Source organism: Crinia signifera, chromosome 8 (assembly GCF_055691185.1).
Source record: "Crinia signifera chromosome 8, ASM5569118v1, whole genome shotgun sequence".
Taxonomy (NCBI): Eukaryota; Metazoa; Chordata; class Amphibia; order Anura; family Myobatrachidae; genus Crinia; species Crinia signifera.
The window spans coordinates 96,914,612-96,932,916 of NC_139224.1; the positions used below are offsets into that span (position 1 = coordinate 96,914,612).

The following is an 18,305-nucleotide window of genomic DNA, read 5'->3' on the forward strand; positions in this document are numbered from 1 at the left end:
GATTTTACATAGGGAACAATGTTAAATGAGTCAATTGACCCGATTTAACATTGGGAACAATGTTAAATGGCCCACAGACCCCAAATAGCCACCCTGGGCACCCCCAATTGTTAACGCCACCCCACGATCAACGTGAACCCGAAGCGTGGCAAGCGCAGCGAGCCCGCGAGGGGCGGTGGTACGCGTCCTCCGACCTTTTCATACCCCCACTATCCACGTCGGCGTGGAGTTGAGAATAGATAGTGTGGTGAGCGCAGCGAGCCACCGAGCCCGAAGCGTGGCGAGTGCAGCGAGCCCCGCGAGGGGACGCGGATACCTGTGAAGCCCGCGAAGGGACGGGTTTACCTGTGAAGGTATCCGCGTCCCCTCGCGGTGCTCGCTGCGCTCGCCACGCTTCGGGCTCGGTGGCTCGCTGCGCTCGCCACACTACAGTATCTATTCGCCGACGTGGATAGTGGGGGTACGAAAAGGTCGGAGGACGCGTACCGCACCACGTTGATCGTGGGGTGCCGTTAACAATTGGGGGTGCCCAGGGTGGCTATTTGGGGTCTGTGGGCCATTTAACATTGTTCCCAATGTTAAATCGGGTCAATTGACCCATTTAACATCGTTCCCTATGTAAAATCGCGGTAATCGCGTCGGTTGCAATGCATGCGTTTTTTTGGCCACATGCGATGCGACCGACGCGATTTACATTTTAACATGGGTTTCAATGGAAAATCGCGGGCATCGCATCGGTCGCATCGCAAATGGCATGCGATGTACATGCGATGCCCGCGATGGGCGCCCTGCTAGGTAAAGAGTACCATATGTTTTACAATTTGATATATATGTTCTACAATTTGATATCAGTACCTATTTGGATTGTACCATGATCTTATATTAAGCAGAAATACTGTTATGAAGTTATCTGCAGTGATTGATGGCCACCCCCTTTACAGGGCAGTCCAATATCAGTGTTAGAGATGAGCGGGTCCGGATCCCCGAGATCCGACAGATCCGAATATCGGGGATCCGGGCCAGATCCGAGCCGGCTCGGGTGTTCCCGCCTGAATTCCGGACCAATAACGAGGCCGAACGTCATCATCACGCTGTCGGATTCTCGCGGGAGCGGGATCTTATAAAAGACGCACGCGCGCCCGCCATCTTCACTCCAATCTTGGAGAGGGAAGAGGGTGGTTGGGAAGCTCTGTGTGCTCCGTGCTGTGCTCTGTGCCATGTGCTCCGTGACCTGACCTGTGCCCTCACTGCCCTGTGCTGTGCTCCGTGCCATGTGCTCCGTGCTGTACTGTGCTCCGTGACCTGCCCTCACTGCCCTGTGCTGTGCTCCGTGCCATGTGCTCCGTGCTGTGCTGTGCTCCGTGACCTGCCCTCACTGCCCTGTGTTGTAGACTTGTGGCCTGAGCCCTGTAGTGTGATTTAACTAACTAGGTGCTGCAGTGTTCACACGCAGGGGCTGCAGTGTCCACTGTCCAGGGGCTGTCCTGTGCCCTGATGTGATTTATTTAGCCCTAAGCCCTGTGTTGTGATTTATTTTATTTAGCCCTGAACCCTGTGTTTTTTTTGTGATTTAACTAACTCAGTGCTGCAGTGCTCACACACAGGGGCTGCAGTGCTGCTGAGTAGTACACTGTGTACAGGGGCAGCATTAATACAAGGGGCTGTGTCCAGTGTGACGGCCTATATCTTATCTATTGTCCAGTGTCACAAGTCACTCACGACATATATCCTGTGTCCTGTCCTGTGTGACGACTGACGACATATCCTGTGTCCAGTGTGACGACATATATCCTGTGTCCAGTGTGACGACATATATCCTGTGTCCAGTGTCACAAGTTACAACATATATCCTGTGTCCAGTGTGACATGTAATGTGTGCCGGCATATATCCTGTGTCCAGCGTGACCTATATCCATTGTCCAGTGTGACAACATATATCCTGTGTCCACTGTGACGACATATATCCTGTGTCCAGTGTGACGACATATATCCTGTGTCCAGTGTGATGACATATATCCTGTGTCCAGCGTGACAACATATATCCATTGTCCAGTGTGACGACATATATCCTGTGTCCAGTGTGACGACATATATCCAGTGGCCAGTGTGACGACAATATATCCTGTGTCCAGTGTCACAAGTCACAACATATATACTGTGTCCAGTGTGACATGTAATGTGTGCTGGCATATATCCTGTGTCCAGCGTGACATATATCCATTGTCCAGTGTGACGACATATATCCTGTGTCCACTGTGACGACATATATCCAGTGTCCAGTGTGATGACATATATCCTGTGTCCAGTGTGACGACATATATCCTGTGTCCTGTGTGACGACATATATCCTGTGTCCAGTGTGACAATATATATCCTGTGTCCTGTGTGACAACATATATCCTGTGTCCACTGTGACGACATATATCCTGTGTCCAGTGTGACGACATATATCCTGTGTCCAGTGTGACGACATATATCCTGTGTCCAGCGTGACATATATCCATTGTCCAGTGTGACGACATATATCCAGTGTCCAGTGTGACAACATATATCCTGTGTCCAGTGTGACGACATATATCCTGTGTCCAGTGTGACGACATATATCCAGTCTCCAGTGTGACGACATATATCCTGTGTCCAGTGTGACGACATATATCCTGTGTCCAGCGTGACATATATCCATTGTCCAGTGTGACGACATATATCCTGTGTCCAGTGTGACGACATATATCCAGTGGCCAGTGTGACGACAATATACAGTATCATGTGTCCAGTGTCACAAGTCACAACATATATCCTGTGTCCAGTGTGACATGTAATGTGTGCCGGCATATATCCTGTGTCCAGCGTGACATATATCCATTGTCCAGTGTGACGACATATATCCATTGTCCAGTGTGACGACATATATCCAGTGTCCAGTGTGACGACATATATCCTGTGTCCAGTGTGACGACATATATCTTGTGTCCAGTGTGACGACATATATCCAGTTTCCAGTGTGACGACATATATCCATTGTCCAGTGTGACGACATATATCCAGTGTCCAGTGTGACGACATATATCCTGTGTCCAGTGTGACGACATATATCCTGTGTCCAGTGTGACGACATATATCCAGTGGCCAGTGTGACATCTAACCATTGTGTGATGGCATATATCCAGTGTCCAGCGTGTCCATTGTCCAGGGGCTGTGTCCAGTGTACAGGAGCTGTGTCCAGAGGCTGTGTCCATTGTCCAGGGGCTGTGTCCAGGGTGACAGGCTGTGTCCAGTGTCTAGGGGCAGTGTCCAGGGGCTGTGTCCAGGGGCAGTGTCCAGTGTGACAGGCTGTGTCCAGTGTAAAGTAAGAAAAATAAATAAAAGTAATAAATAAAATAAAAACACATTTTTGGAGGATGATGGAGGAGGAAATAGTGGGAGTGCTGAAGCTGCTACCACCAGTCATGACAAGGCTGATACCTCTTTGTATTTGCTGTTTAGAGCATTTATCTTTTTTTGGGATAGTTTATTAAACTGCCACCCTGTCTGCCCCTGCAGTGCCGCTCTGCCAGGTTGGAAGTGTAAGGTCCACATGTATGTGATGCCGACTGCTGTCGCTTAGCTTAGTCATCCAGCTACCTCGGTATACCCTTTTGGCCCAACTACAGTAAATGAAAACAATTTTGTAAGCTGGGAAGTGATCAAAATTGACTAGAAATGAGTGGAAACTAATGTTATTGAGGTCAATAATACTTTAGGGGCAAAAACAGGCCCAAATTCTGTTATTTTAGCCATTTTTAGCATTTTTTCATAAAAATCCAGATCCAAAACCAAAACCAAAACCCACAAGGGTGGTTTTGCCAAAACCAATCCAGATCCAAAACACAAAGGGAGATCCAGATCCAAAACCAAAACCAAAACCCGAAAAAGTGGCCGCCGCACATCTCTAATCAGTGTTGGTATAAATATCAGACCAGGCAGACTTAAATTACACACCTTGAAAAAGACATATGATTGTTGAAACAAGTTGGGGTTTTATGACTTTTAATCTGGAGATTATATTTTATGCTCCTTGATATACTCTTATATTAGTAAAAGAGAATACATTTTTTTTAAGAATAAGTCTACGTGGCACTTTGGTCCTTGTTTTGACCTCACAACAAAGAAACCATTATGGGAGGATACAACATCTGGGAGATGTAAGCATTCATGTGAGCTTATAAAGATACCTTTATATGTGTGATTATTGAGTATTCAATGTAAGCTTTCTGTAAGCATCCTTGAATCGTTTTTGCACAGAGGGTGACCCCAGTTGAGGATTTACTGCACAATCCCTTACCAGAAGGAACTTTGACCCTTTAGGAGATTGACTTTTTATCTTTATTTATTTATTTGTTTTGAAGTACTACACTATGTATATTCTTGTTTTTATTCGTTCATATATGAAAATCATCACAAGAACCATCAGAACAATTTGTAAATCTTCACTTTACATCAGGACACGTAACTATTTGAATTGAGCGCGATTATAAATAATTCCTTTTGTTGTTGTTTCAGACAGGCACAACCCAGCTAAAATAATATGTCACTTGTTTTACTTTTGAAAAGAGAAGGAATAAATGGTTGTACCAACAATAATAGTAATAATTATGTTACAGTAGAAAGATATTACGGTACATATCATGCACGCATTTAGGATGTAACACCACACAGCTAATAATATTGTATATATGCTGCGTCACTGTTAGAAATAAGTGGTTCCAACTAGATCTACAGTGTGTGGATAGACAGTCAATAGGTTGACACCAAAAGGGTAAAAAAGTAGACATGGTCAAAAGGTCAATATGAAGAAGGTAGACACATGAAAAAATCAACATGATTTTTTCACAATTATTTTGACTTTTTTTATTCTTTACTAGCCACCTGGACGACAACTGGAAATGGTAAAGTGTGCTGAATGAAGCGGTAGTGGAGTGAGGCACCAGACCCAAAGCATAGCGAGCGAATAAATCCATGCACGGGTATGTGTTACCCTAATTGGGGTCGACAATGGTGGACATCGATATTACAAAATGTGAAAAACTCATGTCAACCTTTTCATGGATCTACCTTTTTGTTGACCTTTTGACCTTGTCAATCTATTGCATGTCCACCTATTGACAGTCTATCTAATAATTCACACCCCAAAATAAGTGTATTCTTAGAGTATTATTCTCTTTTATAACAACTAGGAAACACGCTTCTTGGAGTGCAGTTCAGGGCAGACACAGCAAAGTATATTTGTATTATTTGGACACAATCAAATCAACACTTTTTTTTGTTATCAAGTTTTAGAGATACAGTTAATAATCCTCAGCTGGTCTGTGTATTAAATGTTATTGATTTGACATTTGTTTGTGTTGTTTTATTTAGAGCCGTGTACTACAACAAAAAATGAAATGGATGAAAATAATATATATATTAAGTCGAAACCTGACCCCAAGATATACAGTGCACATAATGATTTTTTAGAATTTACTTGTAAAGCAGGATATGTGCAGCCCCCTGGCATTGCTATGAGACAACAGTGCAAAGAAGGAGTGATACAATATCCTAAATGTCTCAAGAGTGGTAAGTACCAATGTGTCCATCAAAAACTAATATGCACAAATAATAAACGGGTTCCTCTGTCACTGAAAGGAATCAGTTATTTACAACAAGGTGGGACTGGTCCACAAGGATGCAGAGAAATCCCTTATGGGCCGCATTACCTAAGGGACCACCTTCTCCTCTAGGAATCAGATTCCAGACTTTGCATTTGAGTTCTACATATGTCTCATAAGTAGCCCATAACTTAAATACCTTTACATTATTTATTATTAAAACCCTTATCTAAAATAAATGAGACGACACCAAATAACTCACACGGACAAGAAATAACCACACTGACACCAAGAGTTAAGTTTAAAAAGGTCAGAGGAATATTTATTGAAGACCTTGTAAGCTAAACTAGTAAATTTGGGATTTAAATTTGGATATCGAGTCCCTAACTTTAAACTAAAGGTTGGAGGATGGCAAAGACTAAGCCGCTACCAACACGCCAGCCCAGTCAACTTGAAATACGTAAACAGAACTGCAGGAGAGGTTCACCACCGCCTCCTAATGGCACAACCTGCACCGTGAGGGTCTCACCACCCCTTAACCTGGCTGAGCCCTTAGCGGACGGTCCCGCAGGGGAACGCCCCCTGTCCACCCGCATGGGAAGGACCACCCGCCGTCCTACGAAAGGGGTGGTGCCCCACGATGACCGCTTGTGCCCCCTTTTGACCGCTGGCTGGTAGCGTTTTCCCGCCATACTGGCTGGAAAGCCACAAAAATAAAAAAATTTGCAAAACACTTCTGCAAAAACCACCGCTCATAGGGATGAACCATCCCCCCGATGAGCCTGATAAATAGGGTGGGAGGGAGGGCTTCAAAATGGTAAAAGCAGGAAGAGGTCACATGATCACCTGGCTTATATAACCTACTTCTGACTACTCCCACTAACCTCCTGATAGGTCCCTGCCTGTTCACCAGCTTGTATCCAGGCAGAACAGACTAGCCTAAGTTTTTTCTCTCTGCTGAACTTTCTGTGACCTAAGTCAGGGCTCTTATATGGCTTCTGGCTTAAGCAGCCCTCAGCCAATTTAAGTAGCCCATAACTTAAATACCTTTACATTATTTATTAATAAAACCCTTATCTAAAATAAATGAGACGACACCAAATAACTCATACGGACTTCCCGCCACAACAAGGTTAACCAACCGCAGCCGCCATCCCCAAAAGAAAATATAACTATCTGGGAATAAAGACCCCCACTACTCAAGCCCACAAACGGAAGATGTCCTCAAGAAACATGCAGTTTCCCGCAGGGGAAAGATGCACCCCATCCTCTCTATAATATCTCACGTTGTCCAACACAAGTGAAGGATGTCTCACCACTCTACCGCCCATAGCCCTGACAAAAAGACGCCTACAGCTGAATTCACCTTTTTCCGTGCTTTCTCAATAGCTGAGGTCCGGACAGCTCCCCGCCAATGGAACCGAGGGATAATTTCGGACCAAACTATTCTCACTTCGGGCCAATGAGCCCGGACGGCCACCAGATCAGACTTGATGCTTAAAATCAGGTCTATGCCCTTGACCATCCCCATGTCGTTGCCACCCAGGTGGACGACCAACCACTGGGGATGACCCCAATTCATCTCATGCCTGAAAAGTTCATTCAAGAATTCTCCCCAGCGCATGCCTCTTACACCTATCCACCTGACTGTCCTGTTTCCTAAATAGTCATGTGACCTCCTCCCCATTGGGTGCCTCCCTGCCCAGTAAATAAAGGAATGGCCAATGAGCCATATCTGTCCCAAAGATTCCATTGAAACTGAAAAAAGAAGAATCCTTACCGTCAGTAACTTATCAAAGCACACAAACTTAAATATTCAACCCATGTGAAGGAGAAAACTTAAAAAACCTCCCGTGGACCTTGGTTTGCCAATTGAATTTAGGCCCCCTCGGAGGAAAAAGTAAAAGCAACCTTCACACCCACGATTCCTGAACGCTTTCGTTCAAAAACCAGGAGTAAACTACGTTTTAGGGTTGGCGCAACAGGCGCAACTACAATTTATCCAATCTAACGTAACTTTTATATGAATCAGACTTCCACCGGCCTAGCGCCTGGATCGCCCCTGGGGACAACCCAGCTGCCGCAGCCTGTGTAACTGAACCAATCCGAAAGGAATGGGTACCATACTCATGAGGCGGAAGCCCCAACGCACTCAGACAACGTTTTAACACAGCTGCAAATTGAAACTTAGACAGTGCAGACTTGTCTTCATGCAACAAAAACTGACCCCCAACCCCCACGGGGCGGATCCCCAAATAAGCCTGCGCCAACTGGACTGGGCAAATCTCCGACTCGCTCTGTGCTTGTAACGCAACCCACCTACCTTTTCCAACTTGGTCTGTCTTGGACCTAACTATCTTGCAAAGCACACTTCCGCTGCGCAATTGAACATCACTGAACAGCAAACCAGACTTACCATCGCTCTTACTCTTGGCAACTAGCTCGCTAACCCAAAATGCCCCAAAAAATGCCAAAACAAACCCCGTGAAACAGCAGGATTTCGAACTCGGACTCGGCCACTTCTGCCAAGATCCGCACTAACTCCTTTAATAAAACCAAATCGATAGGCCTCCGCGAATCCTTGCCCACCAGAACCGCCTTTGCCCAACCTTTCATTGCCTTTTTCAAGACAAAAGACCGCGTGGGGTCTTCCTGACCTCTTATACGCGAATGAAAAGCAATGCCCGCAAGGGCAGTGGACATGGCCCCTTTTGCCCTTCCTGCCTTGAAGTGTTCCCAAGCAAACGCACACAACCTATCCTCCAAGGACTCACCTTCCTGACCATACCTACGCAGAAACTCCTGCCAATCCCTCCAAGCCGCATCATAAGCCTTCTGCGTAGAAGGCGCCAAAGCGTTCCTGGCCAATCCCACTATACCGACTCAACAATCTGCCAGATATAAGGTGGGCAGGGTAAACCTACAGCCGCGGCACCCGGCACCAATTCTCTAAACCTACCCCACTGAAAACGGGACAGGGCATCTGCGATCTTATTATCAATGCCAGGAACGTGACAGGCTGAGAAAACCACATTAAAACGCAAACACTGTAAGACCAAATGCCTAAGTAACCGCAAGGCTAAAGGGCACGAAGTCCTTTGATTGTTGATGGTGTGCACCACTCCCATGTTATCACACCGAAAAACAACCTGCTTGTCCGCTAAATCGTGAGCCCACAACTCCAATGCCACCACAATCGGAAACAATTCCAACAGCAGCAAATTCCTAGTGAAACCCCTGTCCACCCAGGAGGCAGGCCACCCCTCCACGCACCACTCCAAGCCAAAGAAAGCTCCAAAACCAACACTGCCCGACGCATCAGTGAAAAGCTATAACGCACTGTTAAAGCAAGGGGGGGCTGGCCAAAACACCACCCTGTTAAATGACTCCAAAAAAGAGGACCAGGTTCGCAAATCATCCCTGATCTCCCTAGAGAGATATACCGAATGATGTTGCCTAGCAACCCCCGCAGTTGCCCGCTCCAGCTTCCTGCTAAAGGCTCGCCCCATAGGGATCACCCGACACGCAAAATTAAAACACCCAAGCAAGGACTGAACTTGCTTCAACTGCACTGTCCTTTTCGCCAAACAATCCTGTATGAGGCCCTACCATTTTTGCACCTTACCCACCGGTAAACGGCAACAACCTTCCTCCGTATCAATTTCAATCCCAAGATAACACAGACAGTGTGTGGGGCCCTCAGTCTTATCTTCTGCGATAGGGACCCCCAACACCCCTAAAACCTGTTCTGTGGTCTTCAACAACTTCTGGCAAACTGAACTACTTTCAGGGCCTACGAACAGGAAATCATCAAGATAATGTGCAATACCCTGACAACCCGAAGCTCTCTGAATGCACCAATGGAAAAAACAGCTAAACTTCTCAAAATACGCGCAGGACACTGAACAACCCATAGGCAAACACCTATCAACAAAGAACTCCCCCCCTAATTTAAAACCCAGAAACCGCACGGAATCCGGGTGAATCGGGAGCAACCTAAAAGCTGACTCAATATCGACCTTCGCCATTAATGCATTCCGCACACAATCCTGAACCAAACAAAGGGCCTCCTCAAACAACTGGTACTTAACCTTGCAAAGCTCCTCCGGTATCGCATCATTAACCGAGCCACCATGGGGGTGAGAAAGATGCTGTATTAATCTAAATTTACCCGGGGTGCTCTTGGGAACCACCCCCACCGGGGAAATACACAATCTCTGAATAGGAGGAACCTTCTAAGGGCCACACATGCGTCCCAGCCTGATTTCCGCATAAACTTTCTCCCTAACAATGTGAGGGAAATCCCTTGCGGACTTCAAATTCCTTGAAGCCACAACATGAACTGCGCCCTTAATGGGCAACCGAAAACCTGAACTGAAACCTTCATACAAAAAACGAGCCACTGCGGCATCAGGGTACCCCCTGAGCCACCTACCCAGCTCGGAAACCACCAACGGCGAGAACGCCTTACTTGTGACTTCCCCGCGGTGCAGTCCTTTGCCGAGTGATTGGCCCCACAGACTCTGCAGGAGTGACGAAAACGACAGTTCGCCCCCCTGTTACACTTCCCATCATTGAATGCGAAGCATTTACCTTTACCCACTACTTTGGTGACTGGCGACGCTGCCACAGTCGCTTTCTTACCTACCCCCTCCGCCGGGGGCTTGGTCTGCTGTGTGACCTCCAGCCAGACCTCTACATCCTTAAACCACATGGGCAGAACAGCATTACCATCCTGTTTACGGCAAAACTTTTCATCGTAATCCCTCCAGGAGTAACCCTTTGTTTTTAGGTACATTTAATGCACCAAAAACAAATATTTCACCACGTTAGGATACTCGGCAGGCCTGGTTTCCGCATAACAGGCTGCGAAAACCAGAAAACCCCTCAACCACTGGTGAAAATTCCAGAATGCATTTTCCCCAATACCATCAGCCTTTTTAGCCTTATCAAAGGCCTGTCTCATGTCCTCTGTAAGGGTGAACATGTCAACAAATTTCCCCTTCCTAATCTTCTCCCTCATCCTCTTTCGAAGACCCCTCGTCACCGCGGTATTAGCGCAATGCACCATTTCAGTAAACAAAGGGGGCTGCGGAGGAGGCGGAGCAGAAACAGCGACTTTATCCTTAGCTGTTGCCTTCGCTACATGACGTGCAATGAGCCTAGCCAGACCCCACGCTAGTACTATCGCTATCAGACGAATCACATGAGGAATAAGGAACTGCACACTCACCAGCACTCGACGTCCCTGGAGCTTCGTCGGCCGCAACGGCCAACCCGAAACCAACTGATGTTATCCCTGCCGCCGCCCTCGACTCCTCTCTGGCTTCCTGACTCCTTCTCCTGGAAATCACCATTGACGCCTGGACGCTCGTATCCTGTGAACAAACAACGGGGGGGGGGGAGAAGACAACAAACTACCCCCACCTCGTGACCCCACCGGCGAGGCCACAGGTGGGGGAGGTGGCACTGACACCGTGGCACTGGGCGGGGGGCCCCTAGGCAGAGGAGGAACCCCCAATGGGGAAAATACATTCTGTGGCCCCGGAGCACCACTCCCAATGTTAGACATAGACATTCCTGCCAACCTTTGACCCTGCCAGGGACCCGAAGAGCCGAAACCCTGCTACCAAACTTGCCCGCCAGAACTATGTGGGCTGTAAGCCTGCGCCCCCGTGGACCACAACAGCGGCTGACTGGTGGGAACACCCTGAAAACCTGCAGAGTATTGCGGAGACACCCCCAGAACCCCTTGTTGCCTCCAAGGTGCAACCTGCGGCCATGCCCCATAACCTCCACCTGCAGGTGGCTGAAAATAAGGGGAACCAGGGGGCGCCCATTGTCCAGGGAAACCCACGAAAGGGGAACCCTGAGCTGATGACACTGAATGGGGAACCTGCCATGAAGGTGTAGACAACCCCCCCCCCCCCAGGATGCCATGGGTTGCGCCCTGAGAGGGGGACCCTGCATGTGGACTGACGTTGCCAAGGTGCTCCTGGAATACACCATCTGACCCAGCCCCCCAGAGCCAGCAGGCGGCGCTGATGAATAACCCACAGTATTCCACAATGAATTAAAACCCATTGCCCTATCAGAGCGGCCTATAGGGAAAACCTGGCTGCCCATGGGATTAAACCCTAAGGTTGGGGGGAGCTGGCTGACCCCGCTAATACTCACACTGCCAGGGGCCCTGGGATCCACATAAACAAAACCAGCCTGATTGGCTGCTGCAGCTGCCCCTGGAGCACCCTGCCCCCACTCCCGTGACACAACCACTCCCTGAGGGTGAGAGGTCCCCAGACCACCAAGCACATCATTTCCCCCTTTCCCCCGCCTCCTGGAGCGGTACTGCCAATAAATCCCCCCTGATCCGGTAGAGCAGGCTCAGTCCCCGCAAGGGGAGCAGCCCCCACCACACCACTGAGACACACACCCGCAGGCCGCGCGACCTCTGACGCCGCAGCCTGACCTACTGAGATGCCCGCCGCCGGGTACTTGTAGTTCCACAGTGAAATAGACAGTCCTGCACACCACTGACAACGAGGGCATGTAAACTGGACACCCCGGCACACCGCTAACGTACGGGGCTTCTAAACTAGACACCCCGGCACACGCTAAAATTTAGACACTAAAGCGTCTAAATCAAGACTCCCTGCACCCCGGCACACGCTAAAATTTAGACGCTAAACTAGTCGACGTAACAGCTGTCAACCTTGTTAATTCCACTATCCATGCCACCCCGAAGCGTGGCGACGCGGTACCCGTCCGACCGACCTTTTCATACCCCCAATATCCACGTCGGCGTGGAGTTGATTTTATAAAGTGTGGCGAGCGTATACCTGTGAAGTAATCCGCGTCCCCACGCGTGGCTCGCTGCGCTCGCCACGCTTCGGGCTTAGTGGCTCGATGCGCTCGCCACACTTTATAAAATCAACTCCACGCCGACGTGGATAGTGGGGGTATGAAAAGGTCGGTCGGACGCGTACCGCGTCCCCTCGTGGGGCTTGCTGCGCTCGCCACACTTCGGCGTGGCGTGTATAGTGGAATTAACTGTTGTTACGTCGACTAGTGTCATTGTGAACAGGTTTAAGAGTGTTTTGCACAGTGCACCCCTATGTAGATGCCCCCTTCTTAACGGTTTCCAGGGAGTCTGGATTTAGACGCTTTAGCGTCTAAATTTTAGCGTGTGCCGGGGTGTCTAGTTTAGAAGCCCTGTACGTTAGCGGTGTGCCGGGGTGTCCAGTTTACATGCCCCTGTTGTCAGCGGTGTGCAGGACTGTCTATTTCACTGTGGAACTACAAGTACCACAGTGACCTGTCAGCTAACGTAGATTACATATGTAAATCAGGCACGCGCTGCACTGAGAACAGCTAGAGCGGCACGCGCACAGTTAAACACAGAGTCTGGCAAGCTGCCAAGTTTCAAACACAGACTGTGCGCACGGTGGTGCCGTGAAACTACACAAGTACCTTGGATTCTTATTGCTTTACCAATTTTGAATTTTTTTCTCAACTACATTTTCTTTAAAAATAAGGTAAACACAAAAAAGTTGCTTCTATGATGGCCTCCTGAGACAGCCAGTTCTGAAAATGGTTCTACACAGGGCCGGTGCAAGGCTTCTCAGCACCCTAGGCAAAGGTTCAACCTACTGCCCCCCTGCCCCCCCCCCCCCCCCATACTGCCACCAATACCCATTTTCGAACCCCTTAAGACATACTTGCTTAACATTCTGGAATGGCGGGGAGGCTCCCAAAAAATTGAGTGGTCCTCCCACCGATGTGATGGGGATTGGAGGCCGCCGGCCAGAGGATAGGGCCCGGCTGCTGCCGGCAGCTGTGTAGTGATGAGGCAGGGGGGTGCTGTGGGCCCTCCCCTCCTTTCTGAGCCCAGGACACTTGTCTCCATAGACCCCCCCTGTCGGCAGCCCTGGCCACAGGAAGTGAGATGCCAGAGCCTATCCTACTGCATAAGGGATGAGAGGCTTCAACACACTCCAATAATGGTCACGACATACATGCATTTTTACCATCACTCCCGTACAGGGCCGGCAACAGAAATCTGCCCCCCACCTAATCCCAAATCCACACAATGCTCTTCTGCATGAGTCTCATTTAACCTTTCGCTGCTCCAGATCCTGCTTTCATGCTCAGATCTGCTGGTTTGGCTCCTGGCTGCTGCTTCCTGCTGTCTTCTGGCTGCTGCTGGCCTGTCACTTTCACAAAAGAACGCTGAGCACTATGAGCAGGCTGGGCAGGTCATTCACAGAGTGCGGAACAGATGACTCGCGCATGCGCAGTAAAAGTACAGGAGCCAGAGACTGAGTCCACAGCACCTGCGAGGGGTCCGGCTGTGCACCTGCTACCCCAGAATAGATGGCTCTGCGTGCCGAGTGACAGGGCGCACACACAGTAGATGGCAGTGGCACACCGTGAGTCAGTCAGACTCAGCCAAAAACAGATGGTGCACAGTAACGGTCGGGCCCCAAAGGTCACTGACAGGCCAGCTAGTACAGGCAGTGTCCATGCCAGGGCATGGAAACTCTGGGGCCCTTCAGATCTCTGGGGCCCATTACACTTGTCCCCCTTGACCCCCCCTGTCGCCTGCCCTGCTCTTGCATTGCCACCTACAACTTGTCTCTTACTGTCAATACTCTCCGTGACCAACATCGCACGACCATGGCAGCACATGTGCATCATGACAGATGCATTTGCAGGTTACCAATATTTCACTTATGAAAATCTGGGTTTGCAAGCATTTATAAATCACTACCCATGTTCTGATTTTGTCTAAATGTATTACTTGGGAATTGTTTTCTTCATATTACTTCATCCCTAAATGTATTACAATAAATCATTTATGTTCCTTTTTTGCAGAATGAAAATGTTACGATTTCCATGTACAATGTACAACATCGGAGAGATGCTGTTCTGCATTCTAACATGGTTCCTGGAAAATATATTCTCCGTGTGTGAGAAATAACACTTGATATTGTGCTTTCCTGATTTGTGCACCCACATTAATAATAGAAAATGAAGATGTCCTGATTAGAAATAGATTGCTTTTTTTTTTTTTAAATGCTATACCCAACATAAAGTATATACTGTATATGCTTTTTTAAATTGGCTGCTTTTCTGTTTTCTTGCAAGAATATGACAATGTAGCATGTGTATAATAGATTTATTTAGGAAAATAATTCCAATGCACTGTAATACTCAGATATACTGTAATCATTTTGTCAAAAATTCTCTTTTTAAATTTTGCCATAGGGAATCCTAAACAATAAAACGGAGAACCAACTGTGCGTACTGTGTCAGATCTGTGTCTTGCTATTGGTATTTACACTCACCTGTCAAGTAACCCCCCCCCCCCTCCTCCCCTTAAAATAAAGCCCGTCCTCAACCCTGCTTCTTACCCCTCTGCTCCCCGCCGCCGGGACCAGCAGATCTACTTGTCTCTTGTCTGGGGTTCCGGGTGGCTCTCCTCCATGCAGGCTTGTTAATGAAAATTACTGTCAAAAAATGGCCGCCCCCTAACAGCAGACCATTTTTGAGAATGCTAGAGGAGGCCATTTTGAGGGTAATTTTCATTTACAAGCCTGCATGGAGGAGAGCCACCCGGGACAGCAGACAAGAGACAAGTAGATTTGAGGATTCCGGCGGCAGTGGCGGCGGTGAACAGAGGGGCCCCAGCAGCAGTGCAGCGCATGATAGCCCCACAAACCCCCGGCGCCCACACTTAATCAGCTCCTTCCCACGACCGTGGGGTCTGCGGGGCTATAGTTACGCCACTGGCCCTGTTTGCCTCACACCACTGGGGTCATGGTTTGATTACCATCAAACTAATGTGTGTGGAGTTTGTATATTCTCTGGGTGGAGTTTTTATATTCTCGCTGTGCTTGCGTGGGTTTCCTCTGGGCACTCCAGTTTCCTCCCATAATCCATAAATATACTGGTAGGTTACTTGGCTCCCAACATAAATTATCCTTACAATAAAAATGTTTGCTTATAATACATGTCGTAAGGATATCTATATAATAAGTTGAAGAGTCTGTGTGCGTGTGTGTGTGTGTGCGTGCGTGTCCGTCGCATTGCGGACACACCGTGGTACTCAGAGACACCAAATTTGGCAACAAGATACCTCTGGACCCGGTGGTGTGCACCTCGAAGCCGTTTTTGGGAAATTTCACTTAGAATTTAAAAAAACACCAAGTTTTAATTTTCCTTTATTGATGATCTTCTATATAATAAGTTGAAGAGTCTGTGTGCGTGTGTGTGTGTGTGTTTGTGTGCGTGCGTGTCCGTCGCATTGCGGACACACCGTGGCACTCAGAGACACCAAATTTGGCAACAAGATACCTCTGGACCCGGTGGTGTGCACCTCGAAGCCTTTTTTGGGAAATTTCACTTAGAATTTTAAAAAACACCAAGTTTTAATTTTCCTTCATTGATGATCTGGGGAAAAGATCGACGATCTGGGAAACCGTGTACGAAGGAACAACTCCACACCTGATTTCATTGCTGTCATTGAGTATGACAGACACATTTTAACATTATGGTGAAGGCTTTAAACAATTAGGAAATAATTGAGGATATACATAGACCACACATAACACACACACGTACACATTGTACATGCACACACACACACAGTACACCACATACACACACATAGCACACAACACACACATTTATACGTAGAGCACCTCACACACTTAAGCTGTGTACACACGGGGGAGAAAGGGGCTGAAATCGCTGGAAACACACCGCATGCAGTACAATACAAATCCATACACACTACAACACACCCCCCAAAACAGTACAATAAACACACAACTCCTGGCTTCAATCAATTCAATGGAGACGGACCACGATAAAATAGCCGCCCCATAAAAAATGGCCGCCCCATAAAAAATGGCCGCCCCATAAAGCAGACAGTTCTCTGAAACTGTTTGCGGTATGGGGGCGGCCATTTTATCGTGGTCCGTCTGCATAGAATTATTAATTGAAGCCAGGAGGGGAGCCGGGACACGCAGACAGGTAAGCCTGCGGCGATGGGGGGGGTGGCACCGGCGGCCGGGGTGGGGAGGTGCCCCCCCCATTAACGGTGGGGGTGGGGAGGCCGGCGGGGAGGGGGGGAGGCGCCCCCCCATTAACGGCGGGGGGCGCCCCAAACCAAGCTACGCCACTGAGAACACACACACTTAAACATTGCCAGGATATGCACAGCACACTACACACACATATATACGTAGCGCACCTCACAAACTTACACATTCGGCAGATATACACACAACACAACACACACACACATAACACACCACTCACAGTACAACACACACCAACATTCACTACAACACACACCCAAAAACAGTACAATACACAAAACACACACTTAAACATTGCACAAAGACACAACACACACACCGGCAAATAAAAACTGTACTTAATATACCATTCCTACTTTGTTCCCCATATCCGTCTCTACTTTGTTCCCCAATTGGGGTTCAGGTGGTCTTTTAGGGACCCCTTTACAATTCCGTTGGTCTCTTCTCCTGGAGCCTATGGTCTCCCTCAGTGATTGACTATCATTAAGGGAGACCGTAAGCTCAATGAGAAGAGACCTACAGGATTGTAAAGGGTCCCTAAAAGATCACCTGGACCCCAATTGGGAATCCCCCTATGGTGACAATGTGACCGTGACACTGTAGTGAAAATCCCATCAATTGAGGGCCCCATGTAGGTGTAACAAACACCAATTATGCCCACAATATCCATACCCCCACCTATAGATTTGTTTCACAACCCACCCCATCCAAACAATTATCAGTTTGAATCAGAACTTATTTTTTAATCCTACTTTCATTTCTTGATTGTACTTCTATGTACACTTAAATTTTTTCACGATTTATTGATTAAATTGTACACTTTGTAACATGGCAATTCTTTTTCTCAGTCTTATTCTTCAACTTCTTACACTCAAACCTTATCAATGCACCCATTTATGATTGCGATGGCTGGATCAGTGGATTGGCCCAGCGGGTGTAGGGAAGAATTTGGCCCATTGCACCTATTCCCAGTGGGGCATTACAGTGGTGCGGGTAGCGTGCGTCGCGTCATGACATCATGTGGCCAGGCCCGTGGACCTGGTCCCACACTCAGGGGCTGCCCCACTGTTTGGTAGAGATGCCTGGTGCATGTGCTTTACAGATCTCCAGACCTCAGAGACTGCTGCAGGTTCGGTGAGGGGAGTGGCAGTGGCAGGGAGCAGTGAATTTTTAATTAATTATGGAGCGGTAAGTAACGCCCACCCCGGACCCCACGCACTCAGCACCTGTAATTACACACCATAGAAACTGTACCATTGAAAGTATAGAAATGGAGGTGTGGCCACGTCCCTTTCTGATTTTGTACCGATTTCTGACCCTCAGATGTTGGAGGATATGTCATACAGTAGGTGCTAAATCAAAGGAGTGGATGTGGAATACATCAACACATACAAGTTATCAACTCAGGAGCGTTGTGTTTCAAACAACAACACCACATCTGATTTCATTGCCATCATTGAGTATCAATGCAAACACATTCTAACATTATGGTGGAATCTATAACAAATTACAATCTTAGGTCTTTGGCACAGCATATTGGAAGATGACATTTTTCAGCAATTTTGGAAATAAAGAT

The 18,305-nt window shown here is 47.9% G+C and overlaps 1 protein-coding gene across 1 annotated transcript in view; it reads left to right on the forward strand.

The window, feature by feature from the left end:
- Positions 1-14,926, forward strand: part of LOC146026279 (coagulation factor XIII B chain-like) — a 269,367-nt gene extending 254,441 nt beyond the window's left edge. Inside the window, exons 12-13 of the mRNA XM_083156812.1 lie at positions 5,395-5,592; positions 14,499-14,926. Coding sequence (XP_083012938.1) covers positions 5,395-5,592; positions 14,499-14,503 — 203 coding nt within the window. The 3' untranslated portion in view covers positions 14,504-14,926. The remainder of the gene's footprint in view (positions 1-5,394; positions 5,593-14,498) is intronic.
- The last annotated feature ends 3,379 nt before the right edge of the window (positions 14,927-18,305 follow it).